General features: G+C 37.9%; 1 protein-coding gene across 9 annotated transcripts in view; it reads left to right on the plus strand.

Moving 5' to 3' along the window:
• LOC141908132 (uncharacterized) overlaps window positions 1–20,508 on the plus strand; it is a 150,319-nt gene that overhangs the window by 564 nt on the left and 129,247 nt on the right. For all 9 annotated transcript variants that reach the window (XM_074797994.1, XM_074798000.1, XM_074797996.1 and 6 more), the window contains exons 2-3: window positions 10,424–13,004; window positions 13,173–13,374. In XM_074797994.1, the coding sequence (XP_074654095.1) occupies window positions 10,441–13,004; window positions 13,173–13,374 (2,766 nt within the window). In that variant the 5' untranslated portion in view covers window positions 10,424–10,440. The remainder of the gene's footprint in view (window positions 1–10,423; window positions 13,005–13,172; window positions 13,375–20,508) is intronic.

Consider the following 20,508-nt stretch of genomic DNA (forward strand, 5'->3'; position numbering starts at 1 on the left):
TTAGCTTAATTAATTGGCTCATTGCCAGATCCAGGTATTCATCAGCTAAAAGCAGAGGATAAATGTTTACTTATTTGTGTTACAACTTTACAGGGATAAATATATGCGACCATAATTTGTCGCAGATCTCGCAACACATAGAAATTGGTTGCCATGGTAACCACTATAGCAACAATTGATTCTTGGGATCAATATGGTTGCCGGCGCTCGGAAAGTATTTCAAACCCAAAAACGCATCATGATTGGTATCAAAATGACCGTATTTTTCCCAGCTTCCTCTATTTAATCAGGATTCATGCATTCAGTTGATTGGTAAGAAAATATTAGAGATCGAATAAGAATTCTTGAATTTCAAATTTAGGCCAAGTTGCGTTAGGCCTATAGGATCTTCATAGCTGAAGAAGATCCAGAAGGAACCTTTATGGTATATAAAGTACTCGAAGAAGGATTTATTAATTTACACTTTTATCTTTTGCAGGTGACTCCAAGAAATATGGTGAAGTTAAATAAGCCGAACCCATGTTGAAAAAATCATTATGCGAAATGTAGAATTGTAGGCAAATCCCTTAAAGCTTAGGCCTACCACTGGCTGAAGGTAGTAATTTAAACTGCAACCTTCTTATCTGAATAAGCTTCAATAGATAAGTTAATGGATTTGTGGATTGAGAATTTGATTGCTTGTAATTAATAAAATACAGCAATTAGAAATTTTGTGGCGGCCCAAGTCCAAAGATGTTCATAAGAGTTTAGCCATTTCAATTGTAGCTTATAGTTGATTAGTAAAACATAAATAAATTATTATTTGATAAATAAATATTGTATTTTCATTTCAGTTTAGTTTTAACATGGTCAGTTTTATTGGGGAGAGGCAGGGGGCTCATCTAGCTGCTTTTTCAGTGTGATTGATGAGCCGAGCGAGGTAGGCCTAAAAGGCCTTCAGAATAACACACGGGATTTCTTTAGCTTCATCGGTTACATCAACCCCAAAGTTGCTCAAAATAAAATTATTATCATAAACTTCATTGATCCTGGGAGAAAATGACTTAAAACAACTTAAAACTAGCGTAAACAGCTGATTTACACATGTAAACAAACGCTAACGCGAACCCGGAAGTGAATGAAAATGCCCGGATGTAGCAATTTTTTCGATACTTCCCAACTTTACAGCAATTTCCGGGGAAGACGGCTTAACGAATCAAACTAAAACGTTTTGCTATATACACTAAAACTACTATATTTTTACACCTGGGGGAGAACTAATTTCTAAATTTCATAATTTGATGAAATATATTGCATTTAAAACTTTATAGTGTCGCAAAATCGGTCAAATTGCTGGTACAAACAAGTACGGCATACCTGGATGTCAATCAAGAACTTTTGAAAACACCTGTGAAGGTTTCGTGATCCCCAGTCCCGCCCCTTTTTTGCGAGATCGCCTAGAGGTTGGGCATCTCAAAACTGCATTTTTCGAAATCCGCGGTGAAGAGTACACGCGCACCTGTCAATCAACAATCTATAGTTGGCTAGAGTCCAACAGCTTGTAACTCGCGAACTACGCCGCGCATCAACATGGAATTTTCAACACAGTACAAGATGCTTATTATCTTCCCTCGAAAATTTAGTTCAAGTAAATCGGATGACAATTACTGAATTTATCAAGTTCATAACTTTTGAAGTGGGAAAAAACGGCACTATGGCCGGTTTTGATCACGTGATCTGAAAACCCTATTTAAGGGCACCTTTCTGATCTTAGGGCACACCGAGTATCAAGGTCAATGCACAGGGGCTCGTATCAGAGTTGTAGGTAATGTAAAAACGATAATCTGTTAATCCAATGTATATAGTATATATAAAATAACAAGGGGGCTAATCACGCTCACAAACAACTCAACTTCGGTCGCTTACTATTTCGTTATTTCTCATCCGATTTTGATAATCCAGGCATGATAATTCAATAAACTCTTTATTGTACTGCTTACACCCTTTCGGGTCGAGATCCACAGAGTGATATTTACAAATAGTATTTACAAAACATAAACATTTTACATTAATATAACAAGAATAAAAGCAGTTTCGTGTTAATTATTATCAGAGTCTAGGATTTCAAAGCCTTTAGAGATGTATTCCCCAATAGAACCATGTAGTTTCTTATCTGTGAGAAGTTTTTTGAATTTGGTCTGGTCCTCCCAATTTGGGGCATCTGGGTATATACAGCTCACTGCTCTGTTTAGGTTATATCTTATTTCATTTAGTCGAGAGCATTCTATTATAAAATGAAACTCATCTTCAATGGCATTACAGTGTTGGCACAGTCTATTCTCTCTTGATATGAAAGCTAATAGCTTCCTGCTTCTAACAAAACCAATCCCGTTAACTTCTGATGAATAGTTCGCAAATTATATGTCTTTGAACGCGAAATTACGGCCGAAATCGCCTGGACCGAAAATGCTATGACGCCGGTTTTTGCCGATTTCGAAACTTAAAACGTTGAGTTCGACACGAAATCCTTCACCGATTTTGATGATCGAGGGCTTTAAATGCGCAAAACATTCTATATTTTTTGGATATTGCGGTTGTTTCGTTAATCCATACGATCTTCCAGCTTTCAGTGTTGCCACTTCTCCGGATTTCTCCGGAATTCCGGATTTAAAAAAAATCCAATTTCATTTCCGGATTTTCGGGAGAAGTCAAATAACCACAAAAGAAAACATCGCAAAAAAAATAAAATCAATTCGGGATTCGACCCTAAACATCAAAACGTGACGGCTCCGTAGAGGGTTCGAAAAAGCCGTATTGTGCTGCCACGTAGTGGCAACAACCCGCAGTACACGATTAAACCAAGATGACGCGACGATCGAAATCGACTGACGCTTCGTTTGTTTCTTGGCTCTGGTTTATATATGAGGTGTATTTGACGGAACCAATCGCTATTTGAAAAAAAGATCTATAGGCCTAGGCGGTAATGAGTGAGGCCTATAACGCGTATTGCGCCAGAACGCATCTGCTGGCATTCTAATTTCAAAAATTTTTTTGGGGGAGGGCCCCCAGACCCCCGACTTATTTTCCGGATTTTTAGCTTCACATAAGTGGCAACTCTGAGCTTTGCAAACGCGAATTTTCCGATTTTCCGTCAATTCACGAACTGATATCATGCGCGATCTCAAAATGGCGACTGTCATCTCCCACAATGCTTAGCGCAATACCGAACCGAAATGAATTTTATTTCCAATTTATTTTCTGTGTATATTTACGTCAAATTCAGAATCTATTATAACCGGATCATGTTTATTCTAGCTTAAATAAGATAAAACATTATTTGATTGAATTGTTACGAAATAAAATTCACTGCGGACCTGTTGCTAGTTCAAGTTCCAGGTCGCCATCTTGAGATCGCGTGTCGAGTGCGTGAATTGACGTAAAATCGGAAAATTCGCGTTTTCCCAGAAAATTTTGAAAATATGGTACCATTTAAAGGCTTTTAGAGGGCTTCTAGAGGCTAGCAGAGCAATACAGAATAAACGAATTCGAGACAAGATTTCAACACATGCGGATAAAAAATGAAGCTGGCGAACCCATGAAAGAATGGTTGTCGTCAACTTCGCCTAGTGCCCCTATAATCTTTAAAAGTGCCCCTTAACAATTATACAGAATACGGCTAAGTGCCCCTTCATTGTTAACAATCGGCAAAAATTGCCTCGTCTTCACATTTATCCTTATGTCGTGTGCCATCTTCCAAACCAAAAGTGCCCCTAAAATTTTAAATATTAGGCAAAAACGTGCCCTTTTCTTCAATATTTTCCACGTATAGTGCCCTCTTCTAAGGTACGAGTGCCCCTTTAGCCCTCCCTGAAAAGGCAAGGAAGGACAAGGTGCCCTCATCTAAAGCATGAGTGCCCCTTGCAAAAGGAAAGTGCCCTTTTTAATTTATCATGATTAAAGGCTTTACAAATATGATTATCTCTCCTCACTTTCTCGGCAGCAGTATATACTAACCGATTAATTTTATAATTATGCCCGGGTTACGGACACGGAATTAGCGGTTGCTGAAATAATGCCGTCAAAAATATTGCCGGTGAAATTTCGAAGGGCACTTAAAAATTCTAGACCGTATTGGGCAATACGGCTAATACAGTCTGGATCCGCCCCTGGTAACATCAGCAAGCGCCGCTGCGCCAAGATGTGTACTTTTAGGCATGTCATTGTCAAGAAAATTTTCGAAATTTGCCGTATTTAATTAGTACTGGGACGGGTAATAGACTCGTTTGAAAGGGTTCTTCGTTTGAAACAAGATGCTTTTTGTCCCACAGGTGCGTGTCCAGGGCCATTCGGTGACTACAGCACAGTGAAAAAAGGGCACCAACTTTGAAAACGTAAAAGGGCCAGTAGTATTAATCTATGCCCAGCGAGTGAGTTTGAGTTTGAGTGCCATTCACATGCCACTAAATTTGTCTTCACATTCAAATGGCTTGTGCCTTTTTGGTTTACCTTTGTCAGCGATATGATGTTGGCATTGAGCCAATTCATGTAAAATCGCGGGTAAGTTTTTTTATGCGATAGCTATATCCATAAAAAATTCAAATAGCTCCAATCTTACTGAAAGAAAGCTTGTTGGAATGGGGAGGGCTCAAATAACAATATGCTTTTTAAATTTTTGAATTATCTTCAGTAGTTTTCAAGATATCGCAAATTGAAGTTTGAAAATTTGAGCGAAAAGTGTCTTCATGTTTCAATACACAAAAACTGTGATCTAAGAAGGCAATATTTCATGTAAACAAACTTCAATATCTCTTAAACTAATCTAGAGATAGACTAGAAATTTAAAGAGCAATACACTCATAGCACTTTCAGGTGACAGTTGAAAGACCCAAAATTTTTATCTGATTCCAAATGCCTATGGTTTCCATGGAAAACAGCCGAAAAATGGTAAAATAATGAAAATATCAATGTTAGATCAAAAGTTATGATGTAGAAAGGGGATAGAATAACTAGTTATCAATAGTTTACGTTGTGGGTTCCAGTCCAGCTAGTTGCGAACAGTGTGCGGGCAACATTTCAAAGGCCGTACCGTCGTGAGGTTAAATGAACAATCCAATAGGAATAGTCTTGGGAAACCAAGATCCAAACGACGTACGTAAAGCCAAACAAACAAAAAGACAAACAAACAATCATCTGCCGGCCTCAGTGACACCAACGCCAGCATCGCTCTCTGCGACGTTTTGCATGCGTACATGCATCAGAGCTTGGAGCTCTTAGATCAGAGGGTCTTGCAATTGCATTCAGAAAAATCGTTCTGTTTTTGTTTTCATTATTCAGTGGGGCCTAACAGTTCATGCGTAAAAATGGGTTTTTGTATCCAAATCTTGATTGATATAAATATCTTGGCTGGGACATGATGGAAAACATCAGAATAAAATATAGCTGCCAAGCAGCGATGACGGGTTTTCTGCAAAACCATTCAGAAAGATGGGAATTGTAGTAAATTGAAATATCGATACATAGAATAAAATGCATTGACAGATTCGAACCTAATATGCTACCACTTTTATTACTGTATGAACCAATGATATGCTTTGTAAATATGATGTAATAAAATAAATTTGAATTTGAATTAAATTTGAACATGAGAATCAAGCATAACTTGTATTTTTTCAACTTGTCTTTTGTTAACAGTTCCAGAGTTTCAATTACAATCAAATCCAAATTGGCTAAAAAGTACATAGGACTAAATGAAATGAACCGTTAGTTACTGCAAACCTATTCCAGTGTTATGTCGATCGTGTTGAATCACTTTCCTTGAGTTGAAAGAATCAGATCTTCTATGGTGCAACATCGGTCGAAGAGAGATATCTTGGTGTTGACTGTCCTTGACCATCTAACTGCATGCGTTTGACATTGGAATCAGCATCATACCCATTTGAACTGCAAAATATTCATACAACATAAAAACCTACAGTACATGTATACAGTAATCAAACTTTCACCGATGTTGGATATTTGAATGAACGTTGGGCTTATTTCAGTATTCTAAAGCAGGAAATGATAAGCCCATTCAATAGGCCCTATTCCCATCGGAACAATTGTATAATGCGTACGCTATACTGTACACTTATCAGTCAAGAATGGAGAAATCGGTATACCAAACCTACGAACAGTAAAATGTACAGGCCTACAATGATTTCTGGTATACAAGCCATGACCACATGAACGTTTTGGTTTGACCATTAATGTCGGCAGGTCAGAGAAGGCCTGGCCAAATTTAATCACATGGCTCAAATCAATTAGCCTTTCTGGATGTGGATACTTCACTGTATTGTTTTAAAAATAGGCCTATCGAGTGAATTAGTACATAGACTGAATTAGAGTTTAGGCTAGTCCTGACCAAATCCTATCCATGTTATAATTGCACCAGTTATAGTAACATCACTGTAGGGCCGACGAGAGGGAAAAAGTTGTGTTTGTAGTACATAGGCATGGTAGGCTTGTCGTACTCACTTAATACTTAAAACGCTGTTGTTACCTGTACGGTAATTTCTACAGGTTAGCCGTATGTGAGTATGTTGACGCTCAGACTTGCAATATTGGGATTCGAAAGCAAACGAAAAAAAAATCCAGTTGTAGTCCAGTGATTTACCCACTGTGCCACAGAACGTAACTGCAGGGTGGATGAAATTTGATTTACAAATAGCCTAGCCTCACCTAACCCAAACTCTATTCTTTCACGCATGCGCGTCTGCAGATTATAGGAACTCACGTACGGCGTTTTTAGGGAACTCACGTACGGTTAACCTGTGGATATCACCGTACAGTCATGTACGGGTAACAACTTCGTACTTAATAAATGGTATTGGCTACTAAGAACTCACGTACGGCGTTAGTAGGGAACTCACGTACGGTTAACCTGTGGAGATCACCATACAGTCACGTACGAGTAACAACTACGTACTACAAATGGTATTGGCTACTATGTAATAGGCCTATAGACAAATTAATACCGGTACTGCAGCGGTAGGCTTTCTTAGCTTCCACACTTCACAACCGAACCAACTGACCAACCAGTATATTTAGTCCCAGTACGCACCAACCGGCACAGGCCTAACACTGTTTGTCATCTGTGTGTACCGTAGTAGGCTATCGATAATCACCTGATACTTTTCTGTCGTTTGTTTTCTCTCTGGGACGAATGTAATTCTAGTAGCCTTCCGCGACTCAACAACCTTGATTTAAACTTGATCAATTCAAAATCTGTTTATTGACGCTTTTGGTTACATGAACTGATCAGCAATTTACTTAAATAAAATAACCGGAATAACAAGAAATCAAAAATATTAAAGAAGTAACAAACAAATGCCCGTAAACCTGTCAGACACGCGAACGCCGGACTCGTAAACTCTTGGACTCGGGCCCCCTGAGCAATAAATTCATAAAATTGACTTTGAAATTGATTTTGGAGAAGAGAGGGAATTATTCGATAGCTCTTCCTCGAAAAGAAGAGAGAAATATCGGAAAGAAAACACAACATGGCTACTAATTGAACGGAGCCAAATTTCCGATGTTTACGGCTCGACAGTGCCTTTATAACGTGGATTTATCAAAATTCCCATGCAGTTTTCGGAGATTGAAGTGAGCTGAAGGATATCATACGGATTGTATCGGCGACAGCGGTAAGGTAAGGAAGCCTTTACACTTTTAACGAAAACTATGTGGAAAAGGGAAAAAAAAAAATAATCATGCGAATTTCAATAGGGTTTTCTGTGAAGAAACAGAAAACCCTAACTAGTTTCGTCGTTTTAACATAATCGCATTAATAAAGTTTAACAGTACAAATAGCCTAGGCTAAATCGTTCGGCAGAAAGTAAATTCATTTTCAGTAATAAAATCGTACTAGACAAATAGACCTTTAAGTCTGTGGTCCTCCCAATCAACATTGTCATAGAAGATTTGCCGGCAGATGTAAAACATTATAACCACTTAATACCACAGTTTTATCTACCAATGCTTCAAGGCCCATGGGCCTCTTGTTTGGGGGAAAAATTTACTGGCGTGTATCCATGCCAAGACGAAACACATCAGGCGTGAAGCCCTAAGGGGGATGTTTTGAGGATTATTGGAGCCATTCTAATGTCATCACGACACGTGGTCTTAATTAAAACTACCAGTTAGTAGTAGTGCGTGTCACATGAACTTCATTCATTCATTGAAGCATCACACACACAGAGAACACAGTTTCATTGGCTATCGTGTGGACTATATCATTAGGGAATATAGGGTGGGTAGAATTGTTTGGCGATTACACCATACTTTTACGGAAGTTAGATATGGCCTCTGCGCTGACACTACATCGTCAGCCACGCATTTTATTATTTAAACAGATCGTTACGTTGAAATAAACTAAAATAAAAACACTATAATGTCTTTATAGAACAATGAATCAGTTTATTTTCATAATTCTCCAAAGAATTTTTCAGGATGTGGGGAAAATAGGACCACTTTTTGATGGGGGAAAATTGTCCAAACAGCATCACGGAAACCCAAGAAACATGAATTTCTTCACTGATGACATCTCCTAATGCATCCACTCACTACTATACTCGACCATATGGACCTTATGGTCCTCTTGTTCCGTAACTGTTCCATAAGTCATGTGAAAATACGGCGTTCGGTTTTTAGAAAAAATGTTACAGTTTTTTTTTCAGCTGAGATGCTGAAAAAATTTGTGTAAGTTACGGAATAACTTAATCATTTTTATGGCAAATTGCATCCTCCTTTCTAAAATCTCTCAGAATCATGCTGTTTAACGCTAGTTATATTCTCAATATGACACTGTACTAGTGTGCCATCTGAATAAGATGAAGATGGCACACTAGTACAGTATCAGAAGTTGGAAAACAAAAATTTTGTTCGACGTAATTTACGCTAGTACAGATTTTTAAGACGACAATACGGATTTTTGAATTGTCATCTAGTTTAAAAATTTGTGACTTGTGGATAAATCTTGAAAATACTGATCGATTTGGATATGTGTTCAGAAAAAGATAAAATCTAGGTTGGCGGCTCTGGATATGTCACCAGTTGACATGGTAACGCAGGTTGATCGGCGGTCTCGACAAGGAGAGTAGACTGCTGCCTCGGTCCGATGAACAGATTAATACTATGTCCTACACTTGGTCACGGCCCAGCGTGGAATTCATTGTATCGCTACTAGGTTCATTCAAAACTATACTTAGGCCCAGTATCTGCTTTCATTTGAATATGTCTTTGGTTGAACTGAAATTGTTGTTTTGTTGCAGTTGCTAATAATTATTGTTATAACCCGACCACATAGAAAGTTCCTTTCCTCTAGTTATCCATTTATTTTGAAGGATCTTTAAACTGGTAACCGCCTAAGGGAGCCTCTCAAAATTTCAATAGTTGCGTCAATTAGCATAACTGTCTAATTCTTTTTTACCCCCACCCCCCTTTGATTATACACATGCCAAAGTTGGAACTATTGATTTTCTAATGAGAGACCACAGACAAAGATAAGACATTCTCACGAGTGTATTTCGATTACAACTTATAATTGAAAAATAAAAAACCAAAATTACAAGAAAAAAAACCTATTTAACTCTAATAGACTTTGTAAACAAAATAAAATATATCTAAAATGCCAACAGCATCAAAAAGAGAGATGGTTAAATCTACTGCTTGTTATATATATATATATTTTTGAAACTGCAATTCAATTCAATGTTATCTTAATTGCACCGCAATGAATTGATAGTTTGGCAGTCATGATGAATCTGCGGGAGGCCTCCACCCCCACCCCCTTGTGCGAGTTATTCTTATTGAAGTAACTATCATAATTTCGAGATGCTCCCTAATTCAAAAAAGAAATGAAGGTCCCAACTGCACTGGTTTAGGCGGAGCCTACTGTTTTTCTGTTATATATCGGTAGCTATGCATATTTTGTAACCAAAATCAATTGCAGAATTGTAGCTCATGACAAGCTCTGTTTTTTTCATGAGTTTCGAGCTCTCTGTTTTTTTCATGAGTTTCAAGCTCATTGATTACTGTGTTTATTCATCAGGGTGTTGAATATTGAATTGTTAGATCAAGGTCGAGCATTTCAACAAGTGGGCATGGTGTCCAAACTTGAGAGTCACTATGCATGGGTCCCAGTAATTATACTAGTTCCACATTATTTCTCAAAGCGTTGATTCAACCAATACAAGTTAAATCAAGAACATGCTGCCATGGATTGGAATAAAAAATGGCATGAAAAAAAGTTGATAGAACAGTTTATTAGCTAGTGATAGTATGTACATTTCCCTTGTAATCCTATTTATGGTATGTTGAACTGGTATTGGGCCTATACTGTATCTGATGTAGGCCCTTGGATTCAGAAAATGAATATGCTCTTTATACTTATCTGTTTGTATTGTAGGAGCTGTAATAGGAATAATGGCGGCGAATCACAAAGATGTGGAATTAGAAAGAGGATCTCTGAGTATCTGCTCATTTTATAGGTTTGCTGTATGTCAAAAAGCTAAGTGTGAGCATTTACATATATGTCCTGCATATGTCGCTGGTTTCTGTCAGTTTCAAGGATCATGTAGGCTCAGCCATTCTTTGCTTGATTTTCATAATCAACAAATCCTGAAAAAAGTAAATTCACATCTTTCCCGGATAAATTGTGCTGAAAATCTCCGTATGATCATTAATGGAATATTCCCAAAAGTATGTTTCAAGTATAATTCAGTGAATGGCTGTCGGGATGAAAGGTGTCGCTTTTTACATGTCTGTGGAATGATGGTCAATGGTAATTGCAAGAATGCCAATAGATGTCCACTGAATCATAGTCACGTTTCTGATCACGAAAAACATTTGCTGAATAAGTATAAGATTAATAGCCATCAAGAAAGGAATTTCAAAAAACTCTATGCAAATGTACTATATGCTGAAGGAAAAATCTCTTCAAGAGTACAACGATGTGTGTGCGAGGGATACCACTTGTTTCGAGCAGATTCAGAGTTGTCACTGCCTATTTCTGAAGGTGACAGTTTATTGACTGATATCTGTGGAAATGAAAAGATGCACAGAGGTGGTAAAATGACCGGCCGAGGCCGTGGTAGTCAAGGATTCCGGGGCAGAGGTGGGAATAAATTGCCCACAATCAATCCACGGTCATTGCTATATAATGACAGCAATTCTGATGACGATATTTATTCTGATTGGAAGTTTCCAGACACTGGAAACAAGGCTAAAGAAAATGATATGGCTATAGATATTTTACGAGATGTTCTACTGAAGAATGGCGGGAAAATGACATTTAAGGATCTTGCTCAATGTGATGAGGTGACAAGCACATTTCCTAAACATCTTCAACTTAAAAATTTCCTGATTAAGAATCGAAATAATCTTATTCTTACATACAAGGCAGATGAAAGAATTGAAGAAGTGTCTTGGTTACTGAAAGTAAAGATTTGTTACCATTATAACACACATGATGGTTGTTATCGCAAAGAAACCTGTGATCAAATCCATGTTTGCAAAGGGTATATAGAGCAGTCCTGTAAAGGGTGTCAAAAAGCTCATCATTTCCATGAAAAGGCAACGCTAAGGATATTCCAAAAAGTTCTTGGGATTAACTTATTAAAGACTGAATTGATGCGCAGTGCAGTTGCAGCTTCTTTACCTAAGATTTGTACCAATTGGTTCAGAAATGGAGGTAGATGTGACCGTGGAAACTTTTGTTCAGATTTTCATCTCTGTCAGAATCAACTCATGGGAAGATGTCATGTTAAGTCTTGCAGATTGAATCATGATATACAGTCTTGCATCAAGAAACTGCAAACATATGGAATACATAAAAATGAGATGAAAAATCTTCAGAGTACCATCTTACTTGTACCGAATATAACTGAAGAAACTGCTGACAAAACTGAAGTTACTTTAAATGAATTAGTACGTCAATGTCTACTTGCTAATGGTGGCATAATTAGTTTTGATGCATTGATAGCTGACAGGCAGTTCATGTCTCTTTTTCCGGATGGTTATTCACAACTTTTAGAATGGTTGAAAGAGAATAATCATGAATTTCTATGTCATTATGATGAGTGGAATCATGTTCATGAAGTTCAATGTTTACTGAATTTACGCATTTGCCACCAATACAACTCTGATTCAGGCTGTCGAAGTAGGGATGATTGCAAATATGTACACATATGCAAAGGATATATTGCAGGAATTTGTAAATCTTGTCCACTGGCACACAGTTTTGGAGAGTCAAATACATTAGCTCTGCTAAAAAGTAGAAATATTCCTCTGTACAAGAAAGAAGTACTGCGTGGAATAATATTTCATAGCTTACCACAAATCTGTGAGAGTTATGCTTTGAGTAAGAATGGAAGTTGCAGTAAGAAGCCCTCGTGTAGAAAGCTGCACATGTGTCCCGATGCTTTGTTTCGTAGTTGTAAAAACCCGAAATGTCGGCTGACGCATGATAGAAATGCTCCAAGTGTGATGAAAATCTTGAAACAATACAATTTGCAGGCATGTCCGATTGGATCTCTGTCAGTAATCATTTTGCCCCCTGCAATTCCTAAGGGACATGGATTCAGGTGTGACCCTAAACCACCGGAACTACAGAAAGCCAGGGCAGAATACATTCCTGGCAAAGGAAAACAGGCAAAAGAAAAAAGGATTTCTGTCAAAAGAAAAAATTTACAAAGAAAAAAACCAAGTATATCTACTGAGGTTAATTCTAAGGCCATGGTAGAACTAGAATCAGTGAACGATAACTCTGCCTGTGTTCCAGAATTGTGCGAAGCATTCATTCGTGGTATATGTCCAAAGCAGATTTGTCCCTTTGTGCATAAAAAGTTACCATATCAGTGGCAGTTTGAGAAAAAAGGCATGTGGTGCGATTTTTCCGATGATATGAATGTTGATATAGAAAGGCGTTATAGTGACCCTGATTATACATCTTGGGTGAAGGAAGATAACCAATCTACTGCATTGTTAAGGTACATTTGTTTTCTTTTGAGGCAGATCATAATTTCTATTACCATATTCATTATTTCTACAAAATGATTGTTGTCCATCCAACTTCAAAAACTTATTTTGAGTTTAAATTGTTAATACAATTCAAATTTAATTTTTCTAAATTAATTATTCTTAATTTTCCCATATAGAAAAGATCTACTCTTCAAAGGAACCATGATGCTACAGTTCAAAGCAGAACAAATAGTCTATGAAGATGGTGTCAGCAACGTTCGCCGCCTTTCTACATTATCGAATGCATCTGCTGATGATTCCCAGTTATTTGCCACTGAGTGGTGCTGGTTTTATTGTAAAGATGGCGAGTGGAAGGGTCGAGAGTTCATATCAGATGAAGTAAGTTGTGTTATTATCAACCTGATTACTATATTGAAATTATAAGGGTTGCCTTGTGCAGCCAATAGCTTTAAATTGAAGAACTGTTTAACATTTTCCTATTCAAATTCATTTCCAAAATAATTATTCATCCAGGAGGGAGAAACACACTAGATAATTGGAAGGTTGTAGCAAAGCAGTTGGTAGCTAGAGGTCCGGTTGGTAGGGGGCATTTATGACCAGCTCACAGATCACACAGAAAAACAAGATTTGTAGGCCTAAATTATGACTTATTCAACATTAAATTTAAAAGGAATTTATTTATCATAGACAAATGTATTGGGTGAGATTTGAAATGAATTTATTTGAACATATTTAGATTTTTTGGCCCACTTGGGACTTCAGTCCCAGCGAGCTATTGCGGTTACTTTTCGTCCATCGTCCGTCAGTTTATCGGTAGACGGAATCCAGTTATTTTGGGAAGTTTTGAAGACGCTTCAATGTAATAATACCTTTTATTTGGGTTACACATGTATCTACCCTAGACACATCTTTAGCCCAAAAACTGGCCCTGTCATATTCAAGATGGCCGACTGGCAGCCATTGTTGTTCATCAAAATCAGCACTTTTTACACATATTTCAAGTTATCGAGGGAAATCTTGAAGACGCTTTTATCAATTATCTAGATCTTTCATATATATTTGTATCCCCCAAGGGTCCATCGGCATAGCAAAAATTGGGTCGTCGGACACAAAATGACCGTCCTGTGACCTTTTAATGCCCACGGCTCAACTTTAGTTGAGAGGGGCATATAGATTTACCCCTGTCTGAGTACGCCGCCGCCGCCGCAAGTAACGTTAACAGCCTAGAGGCCGCAATTGTTGACTGATTCATTTCAAACTTGGTACACAAGTAGGATATCACCTGGGCCAGAACCCTATTTAAAATTGGGTCGATTCGATTTGCATAATGGTCACCAGGGGGCCGACATGAAAAATTACGTTAATAGCCTAAAGGCCGCAATTGTTGACTGATTGATTTCAAACTTGGTGCACAAGTGGGATATCACTTGGGCCAAAGCCCTATTTAAAAATTGGGTCAATTCTATTCAAAGGTCATAAGTTATTCTATATGGTCACCAGGGGACGTTGTTAAGTAGAATATTTAGTGATTTAGGGACCTTATTATTTTGGAATATTTTGTTACCATAATCAATTGCTAAATTGTAGCTCATGACATGTTCTATGATTGTGGTGAGTTTCAAGATCATTGGGTTTTGCATATGGTCACCAGGGGGCGTGGAATATTGAAATTGTTAGTTGAGCATTTGAAACCACTTTCCAAGTGGGCATGATGTCCCTGGACCCCTAGTATTGATTTCGTGCACGTTCTACTAATTATTTTGATGAAAAAACTTGTGTATGAACAAAACATGTGCGATTTTCTGTGCTCTGCTATATTAGTTTGTATTCAAAACACCAAACAGATCATATCTCTACTACAAAGCGAAACCTCATACTATAAGTTGTGGCTTAAAAATTCATGCTAGAGTTTGTTCGCAGTGGCTGCCGAGTCAAGTGATGGACACGCATTTTGCAGCATGATTCAAAAGAATTTGAACAAATAGGTTACTGCGAAGCCTGAGATGTTGTAATGGGTCCAAAAATCAAAATTTTGTTAAAAAATAAGGTTTTTACTTTGACAAGAAGTCATGCTTTCTACTATGTCTGTGTGCAAAATTTAGCTTGATAATGCCACTTAAATCTGTTTGAACTGGAATTTAGAATGTTTCATTCATTTAAGAAAATTGGTGAATATGTGGCGATTTCCAAAAAAAATTCTTGGAGCATTTTGTTTATTTTATTTATCCAGAAAGGCAGAAACCCGTTATTGCTGCCTGCAGCTATATTTAGGGTTTCTGCTGCCTTCACAGAAAACCTATTGTATTCCTGCTGATTATTATTATTATTATTAGGGTTTCTGCTACCTTCGCAGAACCCTATTGTATTCCTGCTGATTATTATTATTGTTAGGGTTTCTGCTGCCTTCGCAGAAACCCTATTGTATTCCTGCTGATTATTATTATTATTATTATTATTAGGGTTTTCTGTTACATCACAGAAAACCCTATTGAGATTCGCGTGTTTCTTCTTATTATTATTTTATGTCACACTATTTTCAATAAAAGAACTAAGGCTTTGTTACCTTGTCGCTGTTGTCGATACAATCCGTATGATATCGTTAAGCTCACTGAGATCTACAAATACTCCGCGTGTTTTTTCACGAATCATCGTTACAAAAGCACTGTCGGGCCGTAAACATCGAAAATCGACATGTTTTTTGAGTCGTCATCCCGAAATCAACCCGCAGGCCGATTGTCACTTCGATTATCAATTCAAGTATAAATGAACTAATTTATTGCCGCAGACTTCACATTCAGCCAGGGTCTTCAAACAGTAATTTTAACAATAGCCCATTTTCCTCATCAAATCATATTACCGATACACTGGAAATTTACTACTTTAGATTTTAAAAGCACTTTCGAGCCGTAAACATCGACGAATCGACGTGTGTCACTACATCGTCGTTCCGGGGATCAGCTGCGAGTTTCTCCTCATCATGAGAATCAAATTGAGTACAAATTAATTTGTTACTACCAGTGATTTGGCTGCGGGTTTCAAGGAGTTAGTTTTACAATACCTATTTTTCTTTACCAAATTAACCGTGTATTTACTAAGATAAATCTTTAGTGTACCGGGGAGTCGTAGGCCTAAACTAAACACGCCGAAGAGATATAGCGGAGAAAAGCTGTTATGTCGGAGAAAAGCTGTTATATCAATCACAATTATCTATTTTATTGGCAAAAATGAAGATTTTTTTTGAAAATTTCGTCTGAGCAGACAGCTTTATAAGCCATACTTTTCATTTGAGTTTTTTCATCATAAATGAAACTGGTATTTCATTAATTCCTAATGAGTTAAGGTGGGCGTAGGTCGGCTTTGCGACGGCTTGTGACTCACTGCAACGCCATTCACTGCGACCACCAGCGACGATTGTGTCACAAGGACTACGCTCCCTTGCGACGGGTTGCGACTGTCAGCAATGCCAGTCACAAGGAGTCACACGTGTTCTACTTTCTGCGACGCGACACGACTGTCACAACCGACCTACGCGCTCTTGTTACTGGCAGAAACTAGTTGCACACAATCGTATCGCAACCGACTTGCACCAAAACTTGCGATGCAACGCAAGGATCGCATCGCGTCACAAGGCCGACCTACGTCCGGCTTTAAGTTACTGCAGAGCCCCAGAAATATTTTTTTTTCGTTCAAAAGACCTTTTGATTGAAAATTCTTTCGTCTGAACAAAATTTATTTCGTTCCAACCAATAATATTCTTTTCAATTGAACCAATTTGAAAAATCGTTAGAACAAAGTTGAACAAACTTTTTTTTCCAAACGGAAGGTTTTTCGTTCGAACAATCGTTCGATCGAACAGAATCGTTTTAATTTTAACAGAATTTTCTTGTCAGAACATTATGTTTTTCGTTCGAACAAGTATATTGTAAAAAGTTTTTTCTCCGAACCAAAAATATTAAGTATTTCGAACAGAATTGTTTTCATTCAAACATTCGTTCGAAAAAATTGTTTTCGCTCAACCAAATTTTTTTGCCAGAACAAAAAGTTTTTGATTTCAACAATAACATAACTTTTCATTCGAACACATATTTTTGTCAGAATGAAGAAAGTTTTGGTTCAAAAAAAGCGTATTCAACCAAACTGAATTGTTTTCACTCAAATACAATTTTCTTGTCGGAACATTAAGTTTTTTGGTCGAACAGCGTGTTAAGTTCGTTTTGGAAATTTACTCGGTCTGGTATATTTTGGATTACTGTGTATGTCATTTGTCAGGACATTAAACAGAAGACGACTTAGGATACTACCTTGCGTGACTCCACTAGTTAGACCGACTTATTCCTATATGAGACGTTCCGTTGATTTCGGCTACAAGTTTTCGTTCAGAGATAACTGCTGAGCCATTTGGGCGACCTATCATTGATACTGTTTCCTAATAGCCTGTTTAGTTAGTAATGGCTGATGTTGTGCCTTATCAAATGTTTTGTCGAAATCCACCGTTGAACAGGATTCTAAGACTGTGCAGAAAACCCGTTATCGCTGCTTTGCAGCTACATTTATTATTATTAGGCCAGCCGTAGGCTGAGCCTATTACTATACAAATGGAGCGAATTTAAATGACATGGTTTCCACACAAAAGGCTCTTTTGCTTGTCAAGTGAGGGCATATTCGAACAAATCACGTATTTAAGCGTAATCCATTCTCGGAATCGTAGCGAGCAGAATTTTGAAATAGGGTCTCATAAAAATGTTTTCTGCATTTTTCACGAAAGTTAAATCGGGAAAATTTCAATTTTTATCAGCCAATCAGGAAGTTGTGTCTTCCCTGTGATTGGTTTATCTGAAAATATCAGCAGCTGTTCACGTGAATTATCGCGATTTCATTACTGGCGCTTTTGCGCATGATGTCATGTATCAACACGCGACAATACTTCCGCGTTCGCTACGTGTTCGCTGATTGGCCCATTTACTGGGAAATTCCACAGAAGCCTAATGTGGTTTGTTACAAGCGCTGTGATTGGCCCGACCCGATTCTGGCATGGCTTTAGCTTAGTGGGTTCGAATCCCTTGACGCGTGAAGATGATGGATCCTATCAATATCTATTGAAACAAATAAGTTTCCCGGTTGGGCAGCCGCGGATATCTACCGGAAGTGTTCCGGTTCGATATTTCGAGGTTTCTTTGAATTTTGGAGTGATATTGAAATCCGGTAAATACCAGCGGTAGATTGTGAAAACCCATTGCATGATATTTGTATTACTTAATCCACGAAAAGCGTCGGGGCCGCGCCAGGAGTTTTCGTGATTCAAGTAGCGCAATAGCCTACTTCTTCGTGTTCGTCCACCTCAATTTTCATTCCGCCGATCTCTGACACGGCTCTGTCCCCGTCGGCGCTGTGATTGCACTTTCGTACCACCAAAATTTTTTATTTCTATATCAGGGAGGTCTGGAGAATAAAAAAGTCAAAATTTGGATATCACATAGGCCTGATTTCATCGAATAAGTCGACCATGGTCGTTACGTTTCCGTACTTATTACCACCTAAAACCGTCTGAACAATTTTGTCACAACCAACATTTCGTTTACAGAAATCAGGTGTTCACGTGAACCCGCGGTATCGTCTACTGTTTTACTTCCGGGTTTTATTTTAAGATTTAAAATTGTATTTCAAGATCGATTTCTATGAAATCTTTTGTTGATTTGGTGTTTGGGAGGAATTATTATTTGCTCTACAGAAAATTCATCCTTGACAATTGCGCAAGGTTTGCGAAAAAAATGGTTTTACCAAATCGGGTGTATGACCTTGATATGCTAATTAACCATGTGCCCATATTGCAAATTCAATCAAATTTTATTCTGCCAAAAAAATGTTAAATACAATTCGCTTTCCGAGAGTTAATGGTATGCTGCATGGAACAAAGTTGTTTTGAGATGGGTCTTGAAGCTATTGAGGTCGAGAGATAACCATCTAGATAGTTCGTGAGAGTTCCAAAGTTTTGAAGAGGCTTCAAGGTAATGTCTTGATATTTGGTTTATACGTGTATCTACCCTAGACACATCTTCAGGCCAAAAACTGGCCCTGTCAGATTCAAGATGGCCGACTGGCAGCCATTGTTGTTCGCCAAAATCAACACTTTTTACACATTTTTGAAGTTTTCGAGGGAAATTTTGAAGACACTTTTATCAATAACCTTGATAATTTGTATATATTTGTTTCCCCCGTGGGCCCATCGGCATGAGAAAAATTGGGTCGATCGGACTCAAGATGGCTGTACTGTGACCTTTTTTGTTCCCAAAAATGTCAATTTTGGCCTGAATTCTGAGTACTGTAGCTTTCTAATGGTGTGCCATGTTTCATTGCAATTTGTAATGGGTATTCTTTGGAAAGGGATCTTTTATATCCGAGAGGGTATTTTTGACCAGGCAATTACGACGCACTTGGCGGCCATCTTGGAGTCATCAGTACTCATTCGTAGGTGGAAAAAAGTTTTTCCACATCATAATTGATACTTAAGCATATTTTGCTACTATAATCAATTTGAAAGTTGTAGCTCATGACGTTCTATGATCGAGGTGAGTTTCAAGCTCATTGGTTTTTGTTTATGGCCACCAGGGGGCGTTGAACAATACAATAACTTAGTATTTCTATATTACATTCGTACCTACGCATATTTTGCTACCACAATCAATTGGAAAGTTGTAGCTCATGACATGGTCTATGATCTTGGTGAGTTTCAAGCTCATTGGTTTTTGTATATGGCCACCAGGGGGCGTTGAACAATACAATAACTTTGTATTTCTATATTACATTCGTTCCTGCTGTCTGTGTTAACACACGATTTTACTATGTAAATGATATCGAGCAGGGAGTGTATATTGATAAATATAACCAACAGATTACATCATTTATAAAAAGCAAATCTGACAGGCTGGCCATTGTGCCCCTTGGGGCTCTTGTTATTATTTTTTTCCACACTTTTTTTGTCAAAAGTACATAGGCTTTTTTACTTTACCGGTGTTGTCGATACAATCCGTCTGATATCATTCAGCTCACTTCGATCTACAATTACTCCGCGCGAATTTTGAAGAATCAATGTTACAAAAGCACTGTCGGGCCATAAACATCGAAAATTGAGCCCCATTCAAAGAGCTGACATGTTTTTTGAAGTCGTCTTTCCGAATTCTACCGCACGTTTCTTGTCACGTCGATTATTAATTCAAGCATAAATTAACAAATTTATTACCCAAAGATTGCACATTCTGTCGCGGTTTTTAAAAACTAATTTTAACAATTACCCATTTTCCTTATCAAATCACATAACCGATATACAGGAAATTTACTACTTTAGATTTTAAAAGCACTGTCGAGCCGTAAACATCGACGCCCTATCTGCGATTAACCGTTTGGGCTCTACGGGCTCGAAAATGGGACCCCAAATTTTTCAAAGAGATTTTTGCTCCTAGCTCCTTAACCGGTGGAGATAGAATCGTGGTTGCCATGAGTGATCAGTAGCCCTTG

This window comes from Tubulanus polymorphus, chromosome 7, assembly GCF_964204645.1.
Source record: "Tubulanus polymorphus chromosome 7, tnTubPoly1.2, whole genome shotgun sequence".
Lineage (NCBI taxonomy): Eukaryota > Metazoa > Nemertea > Palaeonemertea > Tubulaniformes > Tubulanidae > Tubulanus > Tubulanus polymorphus.